Source organism: Mobula birostris, chromosome 16 (genome assembly GCF_030028105.1).
Source record: "Mobula birostris isolate sMobBir1 chromosome 16, sMobBir1.hap1, whole genome shotgun sequence".
Taxonomy (NCBI): Eukaryota; Metazoa; Chordata; class Chondrichthyes; order Myliobatiformes; family Myliobatidae; genus Mobula; species Mobula birostris.
In genome coordinates, this window is record NC_092385.1 from 25462825 (window position 1) to 25489787 (window position 26963).

General features: G+C 40.4%; 1 protein-coding gene across 5 annotated transcripts in view; it reads left to right on the plus strand.

The window, feature by feature from the left end:
• The window catches only part of flnba (filamin B a), a 175940-nt gene that overhangs the window by 62386 nt on the left and 86591 nt on the right, over positions 1–26963 (plus strand). For all 5 annotated transcript variants that reach the window (XM_072280460.1, XM_072280458.1, XM_072280461.1 and 2 more), the window contains one exon: positions 26210–26458. In XM_072280460.1, coding sequence (XP_072136561.1) covers positions 26210–26458 — 249 coding nt within the window. The remainder of the gene's footprint in view (positions 1–26209; positions 26459–26963) is intronic.

Here is a 26963-nt window from a genome sequence, read left to right on the forward strand (position 1 = left end):
TTGCAGGAAGATGTTGTTTGCTGCTTGGTGTGGTTTAATCTTGCTTTATCCAACTGAGATTACCAGGTATTTATCCCACCCCATTTAAATAAAATCCCTGTCTGGAGAAGTGGATGCTGTGTGACTTGCTTAAGGTGTGTGTGTCTTGAGTACTTGTGTGTCTCTCAACTAAAAGTGGTATTTGCCTCTCTGCTACATCAGTGTTTTTAATGTTTACGGACTGAAATTGACTCTTTGAATTGTTTTGCTAACTATTCCCCGATTTCACTAAACCTGCTTTCACGATCGTTGCCATATTCCAGTTTCATGGGTGTGTTTTAATCTAATATTTGTGCAATAGCATCCAGTAGGAGAGATGCCTTTTAACAAAGTATTCCTACTTAAAATTGCCTCTGGTTTCTAAACAGGCTTCCTAAGCAGCTGAGGTTAAGTAGTAAATACCAGTGCTTAGTTATAGGCTCTCTGGAGATGAAACTAAATACAGTACATGCTAAAACCAGAGTACTCTTTCCTGAAATGTGCCTATTTGCCAGAGTTGGTCGCAACTTCATTAAATCCCGTTCACATTCCACCAGACTGCCCTTCAGAATAATTGAACAAAAACAAATTTTAAACTGGTTGATTTATGATCTGCCTTTGTGCTTGGCGAAGCTTGAACTTTACAGCCACCTGATGGTTTGTGGATTATTTGTGAAGCCAGTGGCGTTCTGCATATTTAGGATGCAGATGTTAAATTCTCAACTTTCCTTTTACACTTTGGACAGTTTCAGTGGAATGCTACTTGGACCTGTCAAATACCTGTCTTAAAGCTGGTGTTGGGACTTAAACTGAAAAGAGCTATTGTCCTCGTGTTTACGTCTTCAACACGCACTCATTCTCATCTTTTAATTTATGATTTGCTGCTGGCAGAACTCTTAACTACTACAACTGTTGAAAAGTTTGCATGATTTTTGTTAGATAAAGGGTGAACCGAGCTTTTGCTGCATCTTTCAATGTGCAAGTTGGCTTTAAAGAGCAAATCTCCCTTTCTCTTCCCCCCCCCCCCCCCCCACCCACCCACCCACTCCCAACCATGCCAACAAATCTATAGTACAGTGGATTTGGGTTAATTGGGCCATCGGTTAATCAGGCAGCTACTTATTTGGGATAACTCTTAAAGAACAAAAACTAATTGAGAAAATAGCTGGGATTTCCTTTGTTTTTTGGGACACTATGCTGAGCAGTTTCTAACTGGCATCAGTCATGTGCAATTGTGCAGCCGTTAGGTCTACACTGTGCTTAGAGTGAACAATTTTTAAACCGCATCAGTTGCATGCGTTTATATTTTTAAAAAAGTTTTTTTTGTCACTAGTTAGTGAGAAATGAGCAGTAGGACAATTCGAAACTGATTGCTCCCTGTGGTTTCAAGCATTGAAGCTTAGAGATACCAGAAGCAGCTGGAAGTGAACATGAAACCATTTCACTGTTCCAGGTTAGGAATTTTGAAGGATTTGAAGGTATTGACAGTCATCTTGAATGTTACAATGAAGATTTGGAGGATGCAATCTTCAAAAGTATTGTCTGAAGGCACTCCATTATCTGCACTAGGTGTCTGCGCTAGGTGTCTGCACTAATTTTGTTCATTTACAGTCAATCAAAAGAACACGGCATTGTACATGAGATGAATTTCTCCATCACAGGATTATTATCAGTCTTATGGTGCTGCAGTGTTCTTACTTCTGTATTTCATTTAAATATGTAATTTGTTACTCAGTTAAGTGGTTGTTTGCCTTTTCTATAAAGTTCTACCTATTTCCATGAAACTTGGCTAATTGGGCCAAAATGTACTGGTCCTGACATATCCCAACTAACTGGCATCCATTGTATTTGGAATCTTGGTGCATTAAGAATCAGCCATGCAATAAAGTGAACAGTATTCTGAGACACTGTAATTTTTTTTTTGATTTTAGGATGCTTCTTATTATATCAAAATATTACGTGATTGGAGAAAAATAATAGCTTGTAACGCCAACATTAATGGGAGATCCAGGTTCTCCTTGTTTACCTTTTAATTTGTCTTCTGCACTTTCTGTTGCCTTGTGTATAATTGTGAAAAAAGACTTTGACAGGAGTTGTGTAAAAGACAATAATTTTGGGCCATTCTTCATGGGATCGATATGCATTGACTACTTTAACTACCTGGTTACACTTAGTTGGTTCATTGGTGCAGCCTCCTCAATGTTCTGCTGATGTAATGAACTACAGTACAGGTTACTGAGCTCTGGTAGCAGATTTCTTCCTAAAATGTATAACTGCCGTGGAGTGGCAGTTCCTCAATCCATTCATAATAAGGAGATCTCTAGGGCTTTCTGACAGTCCAATTATTTGAACCGGTTATGTCAATCATTATTTTGTATACAAGTTCACCATTCTGCCATTGAGCATTTTGGCAAGGCTCCTCAAACTTGTAGTTCTATGACATTGTGGCTTCAGTTGACTGTACAATCACATTGTGTTCAAGCAGGTCAAATCAGCTGCAAGTTCTGTGTCAAGTACAGGCTGGACTTTAAGAAGACTTTTTTGGCTTTTTGAAAATATTTTGAGTTTGGAAATTGCGGTGGGTAGTCAAATTCTACAAATTTGTGACACAACTAGCAACATGGACCATCAGGGTGCATGCATGTTGTAGTTAAGGAAATCTGGCTTCAGTGAACCTCTCCCAACATTGTCAACAAGCTGTTTTGGCATCGGCTGGAATTCAGTTACTAAACTTCACCTGCTTTAAAAGGTTCGGCCATCTGGAGGTGGTGCTTAATGTTTTGATAAACATTGTCATCCAAAGTTGCTGGGGCCTGTGGCTCTTTTCAACCCTTCTACCACCTGTAACACTGCTAAAGCATGTCACAACTTGTGTCTCTGAAACTGCCCTTGCAATGCTGTCTTGGCATGTACAGTTAGTGTTGTATTTGGTCAAATCCAGTTGGTTAAAATAGATTGTGTAATTGGTACTAGGCAGTTAATAAAACAAGAAAGCATCTGCTGTACCATCTAAATTGTACTGTAGTTATCAAATCATTGGGACTAAGTGGATTCTTTGGCTAGGTTATAAAGTTAAGTTACTATAAGCTGATATTTTTTGGAGTTGCTGTCTATCTGAGAATAGTTTGAAGCTATGAGAAAGGACCCTTTGAACATTTTGTTTACACTCTAGGTGCAAAAAGTCCAGAAATTTAGCCTAAATATGAAGTATTTTCAATCTGCTTGGAGTGAGTACATTGCTGCTTAGGCAATACTGTGGAGAAATTTATATTTTGCCCCATACTAACCTTGGTCTTAACAAATGTTTCTACTTGGAGGTGAAGTTCTACTTTTTAAGTGACTTGTTCATTGACATTTTTTCACGTCCTGTTCTTGAGGAAAATTGGCATTCCATTAAAGCAAAACAATATGTTCCCTGGTTTTTTTTTACTATTTTAGATGCCATAAAACTAAAAATGTGAGATGGATCAAGTTGTACAGTGCATTGTGCTAAAGAGGCCAAAATTTGGGTCTGTGTTTTGCCATCTAATTCTGCTTTGATTTTTGGGGAAGAGATTAACACAACGATGCTTGTGAACACTTCCATATTCTGCCATTTGGTGGATATCTGTACTTTATCATTTGTGAATGGCTTTAAACATTGCAGATTAGACAGTAGATTAGAAAAAAAAACACTTGAACATTTTTCTATTTAGATACGAGCTGTCTCCAAGTTGCCATATCAGTTTTGTTCCAGTTCTGCTATTTGGGACCCTGACTTGCCCCTGCTGAAATTTTAATTGTTATGCAAAGCAAATTTTAATAAAACTTAAATTTCCTAAATTGTGCAGAGATTCTGGAGAGGAGGCTACTTTTAAGTGATCACATGGACAAATTACTACTGTGGAGCGATTAGAGCTTTCATCACTGCAAAATCACTGGCTTGTAATGCCAGAAGGTTTGGTCTCGAATGAAAACCAGTCACACTAGTTTTCTCTTAGCCAGAGTCCTGCCCTGTTTTGGTTTAGACCGCTGAATATGGGCAAGGGTAATTCTGTTTCCTTTCATTGGTTGGCTGTTAGACTGGGGCCTATGTATGGGCTTGTAGTCAAATCTCTGGTTGACTACTACTGTCAGGTACAATGCTTCCTTTCTTGGGAGGGCCTCAACTGCAACGAAACAGTTTATCTTGGGTGCAAAGGTCACAGATGAACAGTTCATGAATTGGCCATTGAATACTTCATCACTCTTGCTATTGGAATGTTAATACTGACTCCACCTGCTGTGCCAACATTGGAATGGTTTTGAAGTAACTGTACAGGCAGGAGTTTGAGATAAAACTATTTGTGTATTAAAGTGGCTTTGCACAATTGTCATTATTGCATAGTCTCCACCCTACAGCCACAATTTGAATTTCAGTTTGATTTCTACCAAGTGATCCTAATGGGTTCCCTTTTCACACAATTATCAGTCACAAAATAAGTTTGTTTTTGTACTGCAAAAATATCTTCAGTAAAGAACCTCTGCCATCAGATTTACTGGATACGTGGGTATTTCTGCCAGCATGTGCTTTATATTTGAAATCCTTGCATGTGACTATTATCTGCCAGCCTCTTACAAACCCATCCCTAGCAACTGCAAATTTGCACTTGTCCAGTTTGTTTTGTAGTTGCCCTCTAAGTATACAGTGTGGGAGTATCTTGCTTGTGTGTTTATTCAGCTCCAGACAGCATTTTCAGGGAAAAACTGGTTTTAATCCCTCATCTGTGTGTGTCATTCCTAACATGGGAGGCCATTTCAGACCATCTAGTCTATGCTGACTAGGAGGATTCCCAGTTTTCCCCATTCTTCCCCACCCCCGAACTATTGTCTCCACATTGGCATCAATGTACACAATAAGGGTAATTTGAAGTAGATAGATAGCTATACTTTATTGATCCCAAGGGAAATTGGGTAGCTAATTTTAAGGTACAACTTGCAAAACCTTTGGCTGTGGGAGGCTATCCATGTGGTGATAGACAATGTGTAAACTCCACACCTCTATAACATTGGTGGGGATGTTATTTAGTGTAAAACTTGGATTACTACAACTGTGCATTGGCTGGTGTGGTGCAAGAACCAAGAGACTAAATATCAAATTACTTCAATTTAATTAGAAGCAGAAAGGCACCTGCTGAAGATTTGTGCTGTTTATCAATTATGTTTCAATTAGCCTGTATCTGGTCTGTCTTTGTTTTCCAAATCAAACACAGCAAATTGCGTGGAATCATACCAGCAAAGATTCTGAAAGTTGTATGGAGAAGAGTAGAGGGAGAAACAAAGAATTAGAATCCACAGGTAAGAGGTCAGTTTAATTGTCCCAGAACTGCAGAATTGGCATGATCAGTCTGCAGCTTACCATCTATCAAAGGAAGTTCTTGGAGTAACTATTAGACACAAGGATAACCTGAGAAATTGGGTTCTATAAAACATTGGCCCACTTTTTTTTTACTGAAGCAAAGCTTGGAGAAAAATGAATGCCTCCTTGTTTGTATTTCTTTCTACCTCTTAGTCTGATGAAATCTTCGGTGCATGTCAACTCTGCAGCCATCTGAAGCTCTTGAAATCTCAGTGAATCATCGCCATCCTCTGACTAGTTGTGTTTCATTGGCTATTATTGTCTTGCTGATTCTAACTCGTTTACAATTTATTCTTGATCCCAAATGTGCAGCATCACCTAGATGGACAGCTATCATTGTGATATACTGACACCCAGCTCTACTTTGGTCCCTTTACTACAGCACTGGACAAATAGATTTGAACAGTGTTGTTGTTTTCGATTTAACACTGAAGCAATGGTTCATTCCCTCATACACACCACAGATGGGTAAACAGTTTCATTGTCTTCCCTGGCTGCTCTTCCCCAGTGCCCTTTTCCCGGGGCGGCAAGAGAACACAGTGGACATCTGCTTAACCTCAATGGAGGGAAGTTTAGGCGAGATGTCAGACGTAGGTTTTTAGAGTTTTCTGTGGCTGTCACATGTTGTTGGGGGTGGTGGTATAGGCTAATAAAATAGGGATATTTTAAGAGACTCTTGGCACATGGATGAGAGGAAAATGGAGGATTATGGGCTGTGTAGGAGGGAAGGGTTAGATTGATAGTGGAGTAGATTCCTATAGGTTGGCATGACATGGGCCAAAGAGCCCACATTGGGCTGTACTGTGTGTGCTGTTAATACAGATGGTCTGTGCTGTCAGCACCTTGTTGGACAGGAACTTTCTTGCATCTCTCTCTGCTTGTCTCCACCCTGCCTTGGCCGTCTGCTAAAGCGCTTGCTTTGTCTGTGGCATACGGTTACAGGAATGTCATTGAACTGTGCAACAAAATGGACTGGAAAGCCTGGAAACTGTTAATTTAGTGGCAAGTGACCAGTGCATAAATGTGAGATGTATCGTGGGAGGGGTGCGGTGAAAAACAAGCATAGCTCAGTGAAACAGGGAAAACAAATTATTCAAAGCAGCGGGCTAGCCAAGCAATTAATCTGGTCAGAGTGCTGGTTTCTAGGAGCCTGGAATTCAAAGTAGCGACATTGTACAATGTTCAACATGAGTATAGAATAAAGTTTGTGCTTCCAATTTTTTTTTTGGGGAGCACCAGCATGCTTTTATGGTGGGACTGAGATTACAGATAAAAGAGCAAACAAGTTTAATGTTAAGAAATCAAAAGGTTATTGTGTCAGAATATCAAACTCCAAGCAGTTTAAGCAAATGGCCTTTTCAAAGGAAAAGCATTCAGTTCATGGGAATAAAATTTTGAAGGCTAGGATCAGGGGGGTGGAATAGGAGGAGTCCTTGCCAGGCTGTTTGAGCTGTCTAATCATTAGATGCTTTACTCAATTCAATTCAATTATTTGCCTGCTTCCAGGCTTGGCAATTCTAACATATTCCTTCTGGTAATCCATATTGGAAACCAGCTCTCTGACTGCCTTGCATTTGAATTTGATATCCTCTTCCTCATGTTTAATTTTAAAATGTTTAAGTGCTGCTAATATTGCTGCAACCTCCTTGTCCCAAAATTCCAGTATTTGGGGCATCTCCCCACCCCATCACACTATGACTTTGCTAATAGTAAATGAAGCCAGGAGGAATTGCATGTCCTTATTTAAGACACAGAATTGTACAGCAAAGCAACAGGCCCCCTGGCCTGTAATAGCTGTACCAATTTGAAGTACACATTGTCTATGTCTTTCCATTCCTTACTTGCTTGTGTGTCTATCTAAATGCCTCTCAAATGTTACTATTTGACTATCAAACTCCTCCAGTTGAAGTTTGCTTCTTTAAGCCAACTGTATTTGCCTTTCTGGATAATTTCTGTTTTGTTTATAAAGCACCTTTTTTGGAGATTTGTTAGATTTGTACAAAAACAAGATACTAAATCTGTAAATATCACTGTGTGGTTTTAGCTCTTGACATAACCAATATATCTCCAGGTCTATTGGAAAACAAATTGCAAGTAGTTTTATTGCACACATCTACCCTTTTATTTCATTTCCCTCTTGCAGGAAGAGTGACTTCACCGATATGGAATGCATTTAGCTAGGTACAAAGAGTTTCACTCACAGCTGCTTTTGTCGAATGGTTGGCAGAAATATTATGTGCCAGAATCAAACTCTGGCAACTTTTGTAGCAGTAAATTTTAAGTTTGGGATGCTTTCTGTTTCTTCAGCCCAGGCTTGTTTGACCAGGGCGATGGAGAATTTGAACAAGAGATTCAAAGAAATGTGAATAATTTTCTTCACATACTTGAGACATGCTAGCAAATAGGTGAATAATTCCTTGGAGAAAATGTGAGTGGGTTGTGACTGCTGATGTTCTGTGCTGTCTGAGTAAATCAGTTGTCGAGATCAGCCTCCCGTAGCTGAAGAGTTGAACTAAAGTTGTACTTTCTTCCCTGCCGCATCCACAATGTCAACGTGGTTTTAGTTGTATTAAGGTCACTGTTAATTATGAAATGGGATCTGTTAGCTGTATATAATCAGTTTGTGTTTAAGATTTACTTGTGCAGCAGTCCTTTGAAAACTAGTGTACTCTGTGCTGGGAGTGTGTGGCAGCCTTTCCTGTTTTCAGGAAGCAACGTCCTGTGTTCCATATGTTTTGTCCTGATGATGAGGGCAGTGGGAAGCAGTTGCTCCCGCTCTGCCCAGCTAACAGTAGCAGTCTTTGCCAGCAATTGATTGATTTCTCATGAATAAATATACACTGGCTGGATCATGTAATAATTATTTTCTGGTGTGCAGAGTGAAATAATGAAGTGTGTGTTTAAAGCTTCCTACTATGTAACAAAAGCTTTTTTTATTGGATAGTTACTTGGGAAGTTTATTTGGAGAAAATGGCCTGCTAATCTCTTGTAGAAGAGGTGGGACAAGAGGAATGACTGTAGTTGGTGGTGTGAATTTTTCTTAATAACTGCATTCAATGTGGTTTTCAGAAATAACTTTTCCATGTTGGTGGGAAATTTCAGCCCTGACTTGGTAGGGGAATGATACATGCCATCTGAACAAAGCATTTGGATTGTGCAATTTGAAACTAATTTCTGAACTTTTTTTAAAAAGAGCTAAATTGAGTTACCTTTGTATGTCTCCTTAAGTATGCTTTTCCTTTTTTTTAGAAAAAACTGTTGTTCGAGCACTTAGTCTGTTTGATTGGGGCTCACTCTGAAATGTTTTTTCTAAATGCTGTCTTTCCTGATACCAACATGAACTTCACTGCAAGCAGTTGTATATTGGGAACCATGGTAATTGAGATGACACACACAACTCAGCAGGCCAGGCAGCATCTATGGAAAACAGTACAGCCGACATTTTGGGCCGAGGCCCTTCATCAGGACTGAAGGAAAAAAAAGATGAAGAGTCAGAGTAAGAAGGTGGGGGGAAGAGGAAGGAGAAGCACAAGGTGATAGGTGAAACAGGGGAGGGGTGAAGCAAAGAGCTGGGAAGTTGATTGGTGAAAGACATACAGGGCTGGAGAAGGGGGAAATCTAATAGGGGAGGACAGAAGGCCATGGAAGAAAGAAAAGGGGTAGGAGCACAGAGGGAGATGATGGGCAGGCAAGGAGATAAGGTGAGAGTGGGAGGGTAGCCTCCAACCTAATGACAATAACATTGATTTCTCAAACTTCTGGTAATGCCCCCATCACTGTTCCCATTTTGCCCCTCCCACCTCATCTCCTTACCTGCCCATCACCTCCCTCTGGTGCTCCTCTCCCCCCCCCCCCCTTCTCCAGCCCTGTATCTCTTTCACCAATCAACTTCCGAGCTCTTTACTTCACTCCTCCTCCCCTTCCTGGTTTTCCATCGCCTCGTGTTTCTCTCTCCTTTCCCATCACCTTCCAACTCCAGCTCCTCATCTCATTTTTCCCATATTGACTGTGCTGTTTTCCATAGATACTACCTGGCCTGCTGAGTTCCTCCAGATGTGTGTACGTGTGTGTGTATGCTGCTTGGGTTTCCAACATCTGCAGACTTTCTCTTGTTCATGATAAATAATGAGCTGTTAAGGACTGGCCAAAGGGAGATGGAACAATTTATCTTTAATTGGATATCTAGGTGAATTTATCCCAGTGATAATCTACTTTAAAGAATCAGAAATCATTTTTTAGATGTGAGGCACTTGTTTCTTTCAGATCTATTGACATATTAGCGAATCACTACTTTTTGCTTTGCTTATTGCTGTATTGTCTTATTTCTCAAAGTTCAAAGTAAATTTGTTATCAAAGTGCGCATGTTACCTTGAGATTAATTTTCTTGGGGTTTTCACAGGAAAATAAAGAAATCCAACTTAATTCTATGGAAGAATTATGGATAAAGACTGAGAAACGGCCAGAGTGCCAAAGAAGACAAACTGTACAAATAAGAAATAATACTGAGAATGAGTTACAAAGAGCCCTTGAAAGTGAGTTTGAAGGTCATAGGATCAGTTCGTCATGGTGATGAGAGAATGATTCATGCTATGATGGTTGTGGGGTGACAACTGTTCCAGACCTCATGGGGAGGGACCCAAGGCTCCTATACCTCCTGCCTGATGGGAGTAATGAGAAGAGAATGGGGCCTGGGTGGTAGGTGTCTTTAGATGTGGCATTCTTGTGACAGCCCTCCATGTAGATCCCCTCATTGGTGGGGAGGGCTTTGCCTGTGATGGATCCACCACTTTCTGTAGTTTTCCATTTCAGAACATTGGTGTTTCAGCGCCAGGCCATAGTGCAACCAGTTAGAACTCTGCACTGTGTGCTTATAGAAGTTTGTCAAAGTTTTACATGATGTGCCAAAGTTACAGAAGCTTCTGCATAGCGATAATAATAATACTTTATTGATCCCGAGTGGGAAATTCTTTTAAGTAGGAGTGCTTACATGCTGGTTCCAAGACAGATCCTCTGGACCTCTGGCTTCTTCCTCCTGTACTCAGTAATCAGCTCTTTGGTTTTGCTGATGTTGAGTGAGGGGTTGTTTTAGTTGCACCACTGCACCACTCAACCAGATTTTCAATTTCCCTCGTATATACTAATTTGTCACCACCTTTGATTTGCTGATGGTAGTAAAAACCAATTGCTAATCTCGAGCCCGAATAAATCTGGAAATGTGGTAAATGCAAATAAACTCCTTCCCAGAATGCGCTCTAGCAGCCCTTGGCGCTAATATTAATGCATCAATATGAAATTGTGATAATTCTTCACTTAACAACTGAGGGGGTTTGAGGACACTGAGGGGCTATAAGTAAGACTTTTAACATTGTGTGCTACAAAATGGTTGATGCTAATTTTAATTTTTTTGGGAAACATTTTGAAATTTGATATTGCTCTATATTCTGGCACAGACGTATTCTAGTCAAAATTCTTTACTGGATTAGGTGTCAGAAATTCAGCTATCCATCCTAAAAATCCAAGTAAACCTTGAAGTGAATGTTAGAAGTGAACACTTTTCTTTTGTTCTGTAACTTTCTCCAGACCACTATTTAAAAGTGTAATAGCAAATCCTAAATTTCCAGTAAAATGGTTCTGCATACTGCACAGGATGTGCTATGTTTGTGACTCTGGGCAGGAACATGTGGTCCTTAGAGGCTTTAAAATCCATTCTTATGATTACTTGTACATTACTTAAACCCTACCAAACAGTCCAGGAATAAGACTTGAGTGAACTGGAAAACATTAATTTTGATGTCTTGGTAGTTGAAGCCACTATCTGCAATAAAGTTGGACACATACTTTCTTTGTGCAGTTTGCATTGCTCAGGTGAGTAAGGATTGTTAAGCGGATTGATGGAGGAAAATACAAGCAAAGATAGCCAGCTTCTCCTGTAACCTAGAATATACATTGGTGGCAGTTATCAACTAATCCGTGTTCTACTCTATTTGCTGTTACTACTAGGCAACTTGTCTGTTACAGTTTGGAAAAAACTGGCTTGTACTATTTCTATTGACAGGCTTTGGATCAGTAATTGTGTTTTTCGGATCTATTGAATTAAGAATTGTTGACAGATTTGGTTGTGTATACCTAGTGGTAAAAAGCACAAATGATTGCAATATCCATCTTTCTACAAGCATTATTAAATGAGAATTTGTACTTCATCAGTGTCAGGGTCATACCATACCCAATTCATTTTGTATTTATCTTGAATGGAAGTATATTGTCTCACATCTGTACAAGGTGGGATATCAGATATTATCCCGAGCAAGAGTTACAGCAACTCACACAAAATGCTGGAGGAACTCGGCAAGTCGGGCAGCATCTATGGAAATGAATAAACAGTTGACGTTTCAGGCCGCGACCCTTCAGGACTGAGGAGGAAGGTGGAAGATGCCAGGAAAAAATGGTAGGGAGAGGAGGAGGAGGAGAAGGAGGAGGACCAGCTAGAAGGTGATAGATGAAGCTAGGTGGGTGGGAAAGGTCAAGGCTGGAGAAGGAATCTTACAGGAGAGGAGACTGGACCATAGGAGAAAGGGAAGGGGGCAGCGATAGGCAGGTGAGAAGAGGGAAAAGGTCAGAGTAGGGAAGGTGGTGGGGGGGGGAAGAATTTTTTCTTAACTGGAAGGAGGAATCAATATTAATCCCATCAATCTGGGTAGCTGCCAACCTGAATATAAAGTGTTGCTCCCATTTGCTCTAACTTGACAACTGCATTGATTCTATTGGTCAATCCTGCCTCAGCCCAGCACTTTTTATCCATTGCCACTTCGAGGAACAAAGGAGGCTACGGCACATAACACAGTAACGAACATAATAAAACATGTTCCATTTTTGAGATGTTTGGATAGGCACGTGAATGTGAGGAAAATAGAAGGATGTGGATATTGTGTAGCCAGAAGAGATTTGTTAGCCATTTGTTTGATTGGTTCGAAACAGCGTTGTGGCCGGAAGGGCCTGTTTCTGTTCTGGTCTGTGTTGGAGATAGATGAAGATGAGTTACCTCATGCACATCCACACATTGCAGATAACTAGGCTTTGTATTCACTGGCGAATGGTCACTCGGACGAGTATATGGACCTGTGCAATATTTTTGTCTCGCCTGTTTATAGAGATTGTTTGAAATGATATTCAGTGATCAATAATATCTAGCACTGTGACCTGAGAACCATGAAAACTTCACTTTTATTTCCTTTTTTTTCATGCATCCACAAGGGTTTTGGGGAAGTATCTAATTAACAGCTGATTACTTCAGGCCAAATGTTCCACAGTGAAGTTTCAGGTTTGGACGTGGGCTTATGTACATCAAATAAAGGGTAACTAGCTACACACATCAAAGTTGCTGGTGAATGCAGCAGGCCAGGCAGCATCTCTAGGAAGAGGTACAGTCGACGTTTCAGGCTGAGCCCCTTCGTCAGGACTAACTGGAGTTAACAAATCTGTTAAGAGTCCTTCCAGGAAGTAAGAAGCAGGGTCGGCAAAAGAGAAGCTGTGGATGTCATTTACTTGGATTTTCAGAAGTTGTTTGATAAGGTGCCACACTTAAGGCTGCTTAACAAGATAAAATCCTGTGGTGTTACAGGAAAGATACTGGCATGGAAAGCGGAATGGCTGACAGGCAGGAGGCAGCCAGAAATTAGTATATCTGTGAAATACTCTGCCACAGACTGCGTGGAGGTCAAGTCTGTGCATATGTTTAAGGCAGAAGTTGATCGTTTTCTGATCAGTCAGGGCAGTAAAGGATATAGCAAGAAGACGTATGGGGTTAAGTGGGATCTGGGATCAGCCAGGATGGAATGGTGGAGTAGACTTGATGGGCTGAATGGCCTAATTCTGCTCCTATGTCTTGTGGTCTTATGGACTTGCAAGTTTTTATTTTAAATAGTTGGGAGAATGACCTGTTTCATGTCATTGCAGTTTGAATCTTCTCAAACTTCAGCTACAGTAACTTTTTTATATTTAATAAAAGTGCTGGATAGGAGAGGACCAGTAAAATTTAAAGGAATGTTCAGAATTTCTAGTTTTGGGATGGGGCAAATTCATACATGAATGATCAGTTCTCCCTTTCCCCATGATGTCTGACCTTCTGCACAGCTTTGGAATTATGAATTTTGTTCTAAGATGGTACCATGTGTTATCAGTTAGCACTACAGCATAAAAGATTAACTTTGCTCTAAAATTAGAATGGGGAGCACTGCAGAAATGGCAAGCTGTCTACGCATGGCTCATCCAATAGTTAATGGCTTTATACTCTGGAGGAATGGAAATGCTGAAAGTTGTCATATTCTCTGAAAGGCTTATGTTGTTAGAAAACTCTTGGCCATTGGGCTGATTAAATCTCCCCCACTGAATTACCTACCATTGTACTTAAAGGCACATTTTTCTTCCAGTATTGTGTAGAGTTTAATCTGCGTTTGGTCTTGGAGTAAACAGTGGAGGGTGGGGAAAGGACTCTGAGCTGATAGAGGGAGGGGTAGTGAATGAGGGGACATTCTCTGCTAACATGGGAATCTTCCCATTGACTTTGAGTTTATGGGCCTTTAAAATCTAACTTGGTCTTTTGTGTTTGCAATTGGCACACTTAAATGTTGACGCCTTTAAAGTTGCAAGCACACCATGGGGCCTGTTGCACAAATTCTGGTGATTTTGGCTGTGACAAACAGTTTGAAAGGTCTGCACCATTTTTGAATTGAATTAATTCTGGAGCTGGGCCCACAAATAAATTGAACATCCCAAGTGTTCTGATTAATCTGTTTGCAAAAGCAAAACGCCTAAACTTGCAGTGAAATTGCTGTCCTGCCTAGTTACCCACTACCTTTGATTTATGAAAGTTAAGTTAGCCTGAGGTGAATGCATTATTCAATTTGGAGGGTTAACATTATGCTTGCTATAGCTGCAATATTCAGCCAAAGTCTTTGAACTGCTGGTATGATGAGTTGGAAATGTAATGCAAGTTCTCAAGCCTTCAAAATTGTCCCTAGTATGATGAACAATAGGTTAAATTCTTAATGCAATATTGTGGAATTTCATCAATTTTAAGACTGCATATAGATTATACAAGGTTTGAGAGTTTTGCTTAAGTTTTCATCAGGATTTAACATTGGTGTTTGGAATTGGATATTTCATTTTGGCCGAATATTTATCTGTTTAAATATGTTCAGATGTGAGGAAGGGTGGTGGGTGGTGAAGTGGGTCAGTGCTGGTTGAAGTTTGCCGTGGATTCCATAATCACCTGAGTTATGATTTTTAAATTGTTGGAAATTTAGCTGTTACTGAAGTGATTTTTGTTTGAAATTTTCCAACTAATTTTACTGTATACTAAAATTCCTATAATCAGAGGTCTAATTGGTTCAGACTTGTGCAATGCTTAATTTTTCATAGTTGGGAAATGTACTGTATATTAAAATGTTTAAATAGTTTTTAAATGTATGAATTGCTGTGTTATTATTGAAATTTAGTTCAAAGTAAATTTATTATCAAAGTACATATGTCACCATATACAACCCTGAGATTAATTTTTCTTGCGGGCATACTCAAATCCAATAGCCATAATAGAACCAATGAAAGACTGTATCAACAGGGCAGATAACCAGTGTGCAGAAGACAAACTGCAAATACAAAAAGAAAAAAAGTCGTCAGTAAATGAACAATAAATGTAAAGAATCTGGGATGAGCATCCTTGAAAATGAGCCCATAGCTTGTGGGAACAGTTCAATACCTCATTTAAAACTTGTGTGTGACACAGGCTCTTGCGTCAGTATTTCCACTTGAAAATTAACCATGGCATGATTAATCCAGCTATGTACCCTTCCCGTTGCCCCAAGCTACTTCTAGGCTGTCATCTGTGTGCTTTAATGTTGACAATAATGGTTGCAACTCAGGCAAGGCGCCTGTGGATTTGAAGATTTTTGTTCTTCCTGCGTGTCGATGTGCTCAGCTGTTAATTCCAGTGGCGCAGTCCTCATGACTCTGTGGGTTTCCTTTGGGTGCTGTGGCTTGCCTTCGCATTACAAACATTTGTGGTTATGGTCAGCGACTGGCGGACATGCTGTGTTGGAAGCATGGCGACACTTGTGAGCGACACCCGGCACAACCCGCTGACTGTTGGTTGGTGACACATTGCACAGTATTACAACGTACAAGTGACAAAGCTAATCTAGTTTTGCAGTTTATACCTATCCGTTCATAAGTGATTTTGGTTGTACTGAGTTAGTCTGTGGTGCAACTTCACGTCCCAGTTTCTTGCAATTTATAGGTTTAAGACACCAGTTTTCCAAATTATTTCTGCTTAATTACATCAAAGTTGATACTTAAAGTGTCATCTTAATCTTTCCCAAACATTCCGAAAGACTGTGGCATTGGAGAAATTATACTGAAGGGGCTTAATTTTCTGAGTAATGTACTAATCAAACCATTTGATTATCAGCATTTTGTAGGTTGTATCTTCTATATCAACTGGCCTGTAATAACATTTTTAAAGTAGTGACATTTTTAGATGGTCTTCATCCCAAATTTGGATCTAGTGTGTTTGATTTGTCAAATTAGCAGTCTGTAATGTGACTAGTGTCATTGACTAAATGAAAGTTCTCCCATTAAGGAAGATGGGGAGAAGTGTTAAAGGCTGTTCACTAGTTGATCAGGATCTACAGCACATTACAGGCCATTCGGCCCACAATGTTGTGCCAGCCATGTAATCTACTCTAGAAACTACCTAGAATTTCCCTACCACATAGCCCTCGATTTTTCTAAACTCCATGTACCTATCTAAAAGACCTTATTGTATCCACCTCAACTACCTTCACTGGCAGAGCATTCCACACACCCACCACTCTATGTGATAATATAGATGGATGCATCTTGCCACAGATTTGAGCGCAAAGTTTAGTTTGAAGAGAAAGCTGGATTCTAATCATTATCCTATCCCTGATGGCTACTGTCTGGGCATGTCACCTCTCTAAAAGTTTTGCTCTGAATTGTTGCATTTCTGTCATTTTGGTCTGCTGATTAACCTTGAGGCACTTGATTTGTACAAAGACTTGAAGGTACAAAATGATTTCTGGTAAATAGAGTATGGTCTCAAAAGCCTATAATTTGATTTTTTTTTTTTGTTACATAACACCTTGTAAGGTTACTTTTTGAAGGAAAAGCATCTGTATAGTTTGGCAAGGTTGGTAACTTTACTTGGGTTCATTGAAATGATACTTTTCCCCCACAGACATGATGCATTAATCATTGCACATCTTTCAAGTACTAGGTATTTTCAACAATGTTGTCCCAAGGGTGGTGTTAAATCTACGTTAAGCTGGTATAATTGCAAGAATCAATTATAATTTCTGTTAGTTTTGTAGTGAATCAAGTAGAACTGTGCATGTTCAGCATTGCTGGGTTGTGTGGTCACCTAATTCACTCTTGAGATAGAATGTTTAAAAAGTTGATAGTCCACTGATTCCTGTGCTACTCCATCCAATTCTCAGAAGAACCAAAATGGAGTTCTTCCCTTGTACTGTAACAATTGTTTTGAGCATGTCAAGTAACTTGGAAATCAAGATTCTATATCAATAGGGTTTCTTTTTAATTTCTCTTGTCTGTCTGTCCATTCCTCCCAGCAACACCCCCCATTTAACCCTAGGCTAATCATGGGCCACTCTTGCAATGACGAATGAACCTACTAACTGGTATGTCTTTGGACTGTGGAAGGAAACCCATGCATTCCATGGCGAGGATGTAGACTCCTTGGAGGGTGTCGGAATCGAAATCGGAATTCCGATGCCCTATGCTATAACAGGGCCATGCCTGCTGCTGCACGACTGTGTGGCACCCAGTGTGTTAAACATGCTTTAACTAATGCACTTATCAATACTTAAAACCATGAGGCATTTTCTGTTATAGATGGATACTTTATTGATTCCAAAGGAAATTACAGTGTCACAGGAGCATTGCGAGTGCACAGATATAAATATTAGAAGTAGAAAGAATAAGAATAAGTTACCACAAACATTCCAACAGGAGGAAGTCATCACTTCCCTGGCTATAGGTTGATTCATTATAGAGTCTAATGGCCGAGGGTAAAAATGACCTCATAGTGTTCTTACGGAGCAGCACAGTTGTCTTAGTCTATTACTAAAAACGCTCCTCTGCACAGCTAAGGTGGCATGCGGAGGGTAAGAAACATTGTCCAGAATTGCTAGGATTTTCCGGAGGGTTCTTTGTTCTCCCACAGCCTCCAGTGTGTCCAGTTTGACTCCTATAACAGAGCCAGCCTTTCTAATCAGTTTATTGAGCCTGTTGGCATCACCCGTGTTGATGTCATTGCCCCAGCACACCACAAAGCATAGAAGAGCGTACTGGTGACAACAGACTTGTAGAACGTGTGAAGGAGAGGCCTGCATACTCCAAAGGACCTCTGTCTCCTCAGGAAGTAGAGGCAACTCTGGCTCTTGTGCAGAGTCTCTGTGCTCCACTCAAGTCTGTTATCCAAGTGCTCTCCCACCTCCCCTGCCCCCAGGTACTTGTAGTACTGCACCATATCCACTTCCTCATCAATAGTAACAGGGCAATGCAGGCTTGGTCTTCCTAAAGTCCATCACCATCTCCTTTTGTCTTACTGATTGTTGAGCTGCAGATGATTCAGCTTACACCATTTGATAAAGTCCTCCACCAGGGCCTCTTACTCATCCTCCTGTCCTCCTGTTGCTGAGTCATCAGAATTTCTGCAGATGACATTACTCAGTGTTGTATCTAAAGTCCGACATATACAGGGTAAATAGAAAGGGTAATACAGTCCCCTGTAGGGCCCCAGGGCTGTGTGTAGTCATGTCTGACACACAGCTCCGAAGCCTCATATGTCTCTCTAAGTATCCTGCAACTAACTTAATAGATTCCAGCCTTTTCCCAATGGAATATTAGACTAACTATTCAGTCACCCTCCCTGTTCTTCTCTTGCATTCCAAATTTGATCAGAATCAGTTTGTTATTTGACTGTTTAAAGTGTGGAACAACAGAAGGGCGTCTCTGCGTGAATGCCATGCCCGAATGCTAGACTAACTATGACCTTCCACATATCACTCCCTTCATCTTGGCATGCATGATTCAAGATTTGAAATTTTGTGCCACAAATTGCACCCAGAATTTTAGTGCTTCTGAACTTGAAGCTACATTCATTAAATGCTGAAATATCGACTTGATGCTTAAGGTAATGTCTCAGTTACAAGGCTGAAATATAATCTGAACTCCTGCAAGAGCTGGGTACAGCTCACAAGATCATTCATCTACTTTTGGATCTGCCTGCCCCACTACAGACTGCAGGAGCTGCATGAATTTCTTAGTGATCCCAGATCCTTGTCTACTCCATTGAACATTTGCTATGGGCTTGAAGTTTGTAATTCAAGCATTGGAGTAAGACTCTGCTTCCTAGGACCATGTGAATATTCACATCTTGTTTTGATTTGAAGTGGCTGTGAAGAGTTTAATATTAATATTTTATATATCAGTTTTTAAGCTTTTTAGGAAGTTAATATGCCACTAAATCTTTGAGCAGCAGGAGAGCCAGTGATCAGCAGTGGTACTGTTGGGACTCCTATTGCACTTCCATTGAACATTTTTTCTTCAGTGAATGCAGAACAGATCCTTCAGTCCATCATGTTCTGCTAACCCTGTAGCCTACTCCAAGATCAATCTAACACTTCCCTCCTGCTTAGCCCTCTATTTTTCTTTCTTCCCTGTGCCTATCTAAGAGTCTCTTAAATATCTTTGTGCCTCTACCATCACCATTGGGTGCATGTTCCATGTGCCCTCCACCGTGTTTTTTTTTAAAAAAAACTACCGCTTGCATCCCTCCTATACTGTCTTCTGTTCACCTTAAAATTATGCCCTCCTGCATTAACATCCTAAGGAAAATGTCTCTGACTGTTCACTCTGTCTCATGTACACCTCTATCAAGTCCAAAGTGAAGAGCTCATTTGCCACCCTCCAATCTTCTGGTACTTTACCTGTGGCCAGTGAGGATACAAAGATCATTACCAAAGGCACAGTAATATCTTCCCTCATTCCCATCGTAACCTGGGCCCACTATCCTAATGATTTTCCAAAGTTTTAGCATCTCCTCTTCCTTAACGTTGACTTGTTCCAGCTTACTAGACTGTTCTACGTTGATCTCACATTTGTCAAGGTCCTGAGCCTGTTGGACCTCTTCCCCTCCTACCACCCCCAATTCCAGGCGCATTTCATCTTATCCCTGATCGGGCCTACCCTCACTCAAGTCTACCCCTTGTTTATGTATGTGTAGAATACCTTGGGTGTTCTTATTCTACTTGTCAAGGCTTCCTCGTGTGCCCTGCCAGCTCTCCTGTTACCCCTTCTTAAGCTTCTTCCTGGCTACCTTATAGATGTGTAAAGTGCCCTGCTTTCTCTGTCCTTCTAAATCTGAGGTATGCTTTCTTTCTTCCTCTTGATAAGATGCTCCACAGCTCTTGTCAACAATAGCTCCTTCACCCTACCTTTTCCTGTCTCAAATGGGACAAACCTATCCAGAACCCCATGCAAGTGCTCCTTGAACAAGCTCATCATTTTTACTGTGCGTGGATGATCCAAAATTTGTAGTGCTGTTTTTAAGTAATCATGAATTGATGATTTTTGTTCACGCTGTCCTGCAGATCCTTTACAGTTACTACATTAGCAACACACATCAAAGTTGCTGGTGAATGCAGCAGGCCAGACAGCATTTCTAGGAAGAGGTACAGTCGTTGTTTCCGGCCAAGACCCTTCGTCAGGACCCTTCATCCTGTTTGTCAGTTACTACATTAGGTTTGTTCTTGATCAACTTTGGTCCAAATGAACGCTGAATGTCAGATGTGAAGACTGGTTAATTTTTTTTATGTACAGGTAGTATTCAGCTTCTGTGAAACATGCAGCAGCCACACCTAGTTTTGGCAAGCTCCTCCTTGGATCAGTCATAACAGGCACAGATATCACTGCCAGACCCGTGATGAATGACTTCATTTCCTTTTTAGGAGATGTGCTGTCCTATATGGGTGGTGAGGTGGAGATACGGCTTCCCCAAAGGAGGTGCACGGTGCTTATTCTCTCTGCGAACCTGCAAGTTGCCCTTGGGCAAAGTGTAGCACCTGCTTAGCCCCCTGATCAGGGCCGTGTGAAGCCATGGGAGCAGGTGGTGGATGGTCGTAAAAGCAGTTAATGCATATAACAAGTTTTGGTTATGTGACCACTGACGCCAGACAGACAATCTCTAAAGAGTATTGATAACGGCTGGGGTCACCCATCTCGTAAAGACACTGCCCAGAAGAAGGCAAAAGCAAGCTACTACTGTAGAAAATTTGCCAAGAGCAATCATGGTTCTTTGAACGACCATGATCGCCCACGTCATACGACATGGCACTTAACGGAATGAGCGAGCTTTCTTATAATGATGAGGAATTGGTTGACAAATTTTGGTTACATCTCAAATGAATTACGCCATCATTGAGTTACACCAACCTTAATCTGACCATGGGGTGATTACTGTTCTAATAAACGCTCAGTAACCTTCATCTCCTGTTGTCGCTGAGTCAAATATCCTTGGAAAAAGTAGTATGTTGCAATGACAATAAATAAAAGCTTGGTTCAAAGGCACTTCCTGTTGCATAACATGCCAAGAGGGAGGATGATATCACCAGAGGACATCTTTCCAACTGCAAACTGATTTGAATGTATTTTGCAGTTGAAACAAGATAATCCACAGCAATTAACCTTAAAGTGTACAGAAGGCCCATCGTATACCTGAGTTTTGATAAAATGGCTTTATCATCATTTTGCATTGGGTGCAAGTTTTAAAAGATGGTTGAAGATTTGGGATGCGGTAGTAGAGTACTTGTTTCAAAGTTATTTGGAGACAATAGAAAATTTTGACGATAAATATCTACCTCATCTATAGAACACTGTAAACACGATAGCAACATTTTGTTGTGCTTTACATGAAGAAACAGATTTAGTTTGTTTTCAAATGCAAAGTAAGAAATGCCAAATGTGCTGCTTTTGAACAAATAATTTAAGTTGTCTATAGTATAGTTATGCTTAATACTTCAACCCTAGGGTTTCATTTTAAATATTTGCAAATGTGGTCCATTGTATTCTTCCAAATGTTAGTTTACTGCCTTATCAAACAAGAGTAAATGCACCTGTTAATCATTATAAATATGCCAATTTCAATTGTTTTATAATTCACCTCTGTACTTGGCTATCTCCCAAAATATCCTTTTATTATACTAAGTATTAATTTCTTAAACTGAAACTGATTTTGCTTGTTCCTGTACATAACATCTTGGGGCCTTAGGTAAGGAATCATAAAGGATACATAACAACAGGGGCAGTACATGAGGTTAAAAGTGACATTTTTAATTGAAGTATTATCAAAGAATATTTAACAATTGCATGAAAAGATATTCATATTGAATTGAGAATAAAATCAAACATTCTGCAACCTGTGGGTACACTTGATCTATCGTAGTGGTCACCTTTTTAAGCCCAAGATCCTCTACCTCGACCTCTGTGAAAGGCAAGATCTACCTACTAAATCGTTTAGAGAAAAAACAGCTCAGATTGTACTTCCAATTTGAGGCCTTTTATTTGGGCGAATTGTATTTGAATTACACAAAATACTTTTGTCAAACTTTCAAATTAATTCAAACAAGAAAACACTGTAACTAGCATATCAAACAGGCGATAGCTGTCTTTCTTTAAGAATATTACAATACTTCACCTTTAATTCTAAGTTTCATTACTTAATTTTATTTCAACATGAAAAATAAATGAATAAAAATTGACTGTTGCACTCAGTGTGATGACTGGGGCTGAATACTTTCTGCTAGTTCCCTGAAATTTGGCTCATAACTACAGACGGCCAGTCTGAGATAGTCCGTGAGGTGTAGGGTTGCCAACTGTCCCGTATTCCCCCCGCTAAGGTACAGCGTTCCTATGAAACCTTTCGTGCCAAAATGCTTTACGCCGAAGAAGCAATTACCATTAATTTATATGGGGGGGAAAAATTTTGAGCGTTCCCAGACCCAAAAAAATAACCTACCAAATAACTCGTAAAACCTGAAATAACACTAATATATAGTAAAAGCAGGAATGATATGATAAATACACAGCCTATATCAAGTAGAAATAATGAAGATTAAGCCAAAACCGACTGGTGGGGTAAAGAAAAGAAATTGGCATGTACGCGCATGCACACACAGGTGCCCGCGCAAGGCTTCATGGTCATGGTAGTCTTTCTCGGGGTAAACACAAATGTCCCAGGATTTGACTGCTACTTTTGTCCGTTATCTAGGAGTGAGAAAGTTGGCAACCCGAGTGAGGTGTCTCAGTAAATCAGCTCCTGTACTTAGATTTAATAATTTTCATCTGTGAAAATGTAATTTCACATAGCTAAATTGACCCGAAGTAGGCACTGACTTTTAGTGCTATGAAACCAACACGCACACCGCGCATTGCTCAGCCCCATCAGTAGTAATTGCCACCAGTTTATGAATGGGGTTGTCATTTTCACAGACATTTAAAAAAAAAATCATTGTAAATATCCTCACCTCTCATTCTTTCCTTTAATTGCAAAAGAGTGAGGAAGTCCTCCTTTGTTGTAAAATCCTGGAAAGCCATTCTGATAAGTACAACAAGCTGAGTTGTTTGCATTACATCCAGGGATTCATCGAACTGTAGTGAAAAATATTCACGTCCTCTGACAGTGACTGTACCCTCCTTGTTACTGTTGCAGGGCCAAGCAGTATATTACGTATTGCGGTTGTGATGCCGTTTTTGTTTTTAAAGTCATTAAAAACAGTCTCTGCAGTAATGACCATTGCTTCCTTGAATAAATCGCCATCTGTAAAAGGCTTCTTGTGTTCAGCCAAAAGGTGACTTACACGAAATGATGCTTCAATAGCAGCCTTATTTTGAGCAGCATGTTTTGTGGAAAACGATTGCTGGGCCTTCAACCCCGATTTCAGCTCAACTTTCCAGGCAGGAATTGCACTCTTTGGGGGTAGGTGTCTTTAAATTCCTGGTGGTTGGTGTTGTGGTGCTGCTCCAGATTCCCTCTTTTAGTCAGTGCTTGTGTTTGGTGGCGCAACATACATACACACTTGTTTTTCACCAAGGTAAGTAGAAATTCCTCTTCCCATTCTGGATGGAATTAGTACGTTTTCGCCTTCTTTCGTGGAGCCTCCGCTATGCTATCAGGATATCACAAGCGATTGCCGATTGCGTCGCCTCTGATCTGAGCCGATATTTACGTGCCGGGCAGCACCTAATTAATTAGCTTGTTTATTTCGGCTTTTTTTCTTAAAAATGTGCTGTGTGCATCCCGACTACCACTGCATACTTCGCGGCCCGGAGGTTGGGGACACTGCCGTATATTGATGTTTGCGACAGTCTGTACTCTTATCCCTAATCTGATTGGTCACTTTGATGCAGCATAGACTACGCTGAAAATGTGGTGCATGGCGGGGGAACTATACACATGCGCACTGGGCAGAAAGAACGGAACTAAACCCTGGCAACCCAGAAACAATCTCTCTTTATAAACAGCTTTTTAGCGAAAATATTGCTATATTACCATTATCCTAATTAGTATTACTTACTTTTATAATGCTCACATTACAACAGTATTTGTGTATTTATTTTTGATTTTTCTTTGGGATCTACTGGGAAAGTCTGAAAGCTCGACCAGTCGATCGCAATTGACGGGTTGGCGACCCCTAATCTATTGGGTTGTAAGCACAGTTAGCACATTCTAAAGACCTTGTTCTATTCCTGGTTTATATCTTGTTGGTCTTGGGTTTTGTGGTTCTAACTTTATTTTGGAATGGCATTAAGTTTGTGGAACTTTACTATTCTAATAATAAGTGCAAGGAAGAAGAGGTATATGGTGGATTCCTGTGAATTGGGGCAGGTATATATTTGGGAAAAAAGTCTAATTGAGAAAATAGCTGGGATTCCCTTCACTCATTTGGAGCTATGCTGCTTAATTGAGACTTGCTGAACAGTTTCTAACTTGCATCAATCACATGCAATTGTGTGGTCATTGGAGACTACACAATGCAGCGACTTGTCGCTGTTACAGCAGTAATGAGCAGTAAGACAATTCAGAACTATTCTCAAATGACAGACGAGAGAGAATCTGCACATGCTGGAAATCCAAGTAACACTTAAAGGGTATTGGCCCAAAACGTTGACTGTATCTTTTTCCATAGATGCTGCCTGGCCTGCTGAGTTCCTCCAGCATTTTGTGTGTGTTGCTTGTCAGAACTGTTCTGCTCATTGCATCTTCAAGCATTCAGGCTTAGAGATGCCAGAAATGGCTAGGAGTGAAAATGAGACAATTTCACTACATCAGCAAGTTAGGAACTTTGAAACATTTGAAGATATCAACAATCATCTTGAATATTACAATGAAAATGAAGATTTGGAGGATGCAATCATCGACAGCATTGTAGGAAGATATTTCATGATCTGCACTAGGTGTCTGCTGATTTTGCTCATTTATAGTCAAAAAAAACGCTATGTTAATGAATGCCTCCATCCATAAGTATTAGGAACTAGTTTTATAGTACTGTAGTAATATTGTTCTATATTTCATTTAAATACATGTTTTGTTACTCATTTAATCTTTTTATATATTTTAAGCTATTTCCATGAAGCTTCAGCCAGTCAGGGTAGCGCTTAATTGGGCCATAATGTGCTGGTCCCACTGTGTCTCAATTAACCAGGATCCACTGTATTCAAGCAGTGTTTATTGGTCTTTTAATTCCTGTGCTGAAATAGCACTTTGTAGTGGGGGTGGCTATGATCAGTTTTGACATTAAAGTACTACTGTGTAAATTAGACATAATTGGTGGCATCCGTTAGTCTCCCGAGACCAAGGATCTGCACCTGGAAAGTCTTGCCATCACGATGAGGCAACGCTGGAATGTCCTCTCCAGGGCGCAGGCCTGCTGCGCAAGGTTGTATGGAAGACTAACAGTTGCCCATGCTGCAAGTCTTCCCTCTTCACGCCACCGATGTTGTCCAAGGGAAGGGCAAGGGCCAATGCAGCTTGGCACCAGTGTCATCGCATTAGTTGCCAGAACGAGGTTGAAGGCAACGTCGGACTGCCTTAGGGACTCCAGCTCCGGATTTGTCCTTGGGGTTTACTCCCAAAGCCTTTCCCGTGAGTGGGTATGGCCGCAAGGCAGCGGAGGTTTGAAATCAGAGTTTCCCTCTCTTAGATGGACTGCCTTCCCAGGCTGACAAACTCCATCTACCCGAATAATTGTGTAGTGCTTAAATTATCTGGAGGCCTGAATGAGGTTTAACTTTTACCATGATACTTTGGAAACTTTTTGAAGTATTTTTTTAAAGGAAAAGTCCTGTTAAGTATCCATAGTGTGGCCTTCATATAATAATTCAATATTTGTATTACCTGCAATCAAATATCAGCAGCAAGGTCAGTTATGGATAACACACACAAAATACTGGAGGAACTCTGCAGGTCAGGCAGCATCATCTGTGGAGGGAAATAAAGTGTGGACGGTTTGAGCCGTCTATTCCCCTCCGTAGATGCTGCCTAACCTGCAGAATTCCTCCAGCATCTTGTGTTACTCTGGATTTCCAGAATCTGCAAAACCTTTTGTGGAGTATATTTGATCAAAATTTTGTGGAATAGAAATGTAAAAAATAGCTTTGTTATAAAATTTTCTCCTCCACACTCCTTGCACCAACTAATGAATGTTTTTTTTTAATTTTCAGACAGCAAAGCAATTGTGGATGGGAATCTGAAACTCATTCTCGGACTGATATGGACTTTGATTCTCCATTACTCCATTTCTATGCCAGTTTGGGATGACGAAGGAGCGGATGATGCAAAGAATCAGACACCCAAACAAAGACTACTGGGATGGATTCAGAATAAGCTACCTGATTTGCCAATCACCAACTTCAGCAATGACTGGAAAGATGGCAAAGCCCTGGGCGCCCTTGTCGATAGCTGTGCCCCAGGTAAGCAGCTCTTCAAGTCTTATTTGAAGACAAGTTTGCAGTCTTTGGCATAACAGTGCCTGAAATGGATATAGCTGATGAGCTGATTGTTTCTGACATTGGGCAGTAGTTCTTTCAACTGTAAGTGAAAAATGTGGGTAATGTTTCGTTCTCCTTTATGCATCCTTCAGTGGGAAGTCCTGGATTCCAGTTAAACTACCAGTCCAGAACTGCGGCAGAATTTGCCCTGAATACTCCTACAGACCATCAGTACTTAACATGAGGATGGATTTTTGATTCCTGATGGCAGTGTTTCCTTCCTGCATTGCCACAGGCCTTTGAAGCAGTCTTATCTTTAAATTTTGGGTGTTAACTTTATTTTACGTTTGACTTTTTATTAGTGACTTTGGGGTAAGGGGATGATTTAATTCTGTCTTTGAAATAATCCAATGATTTTGTTGTCTGTTAGCTTGTTGGCACCTTTCAAGAGATGACTTGTATAATGATTCTCAAATTATTTCTAGTG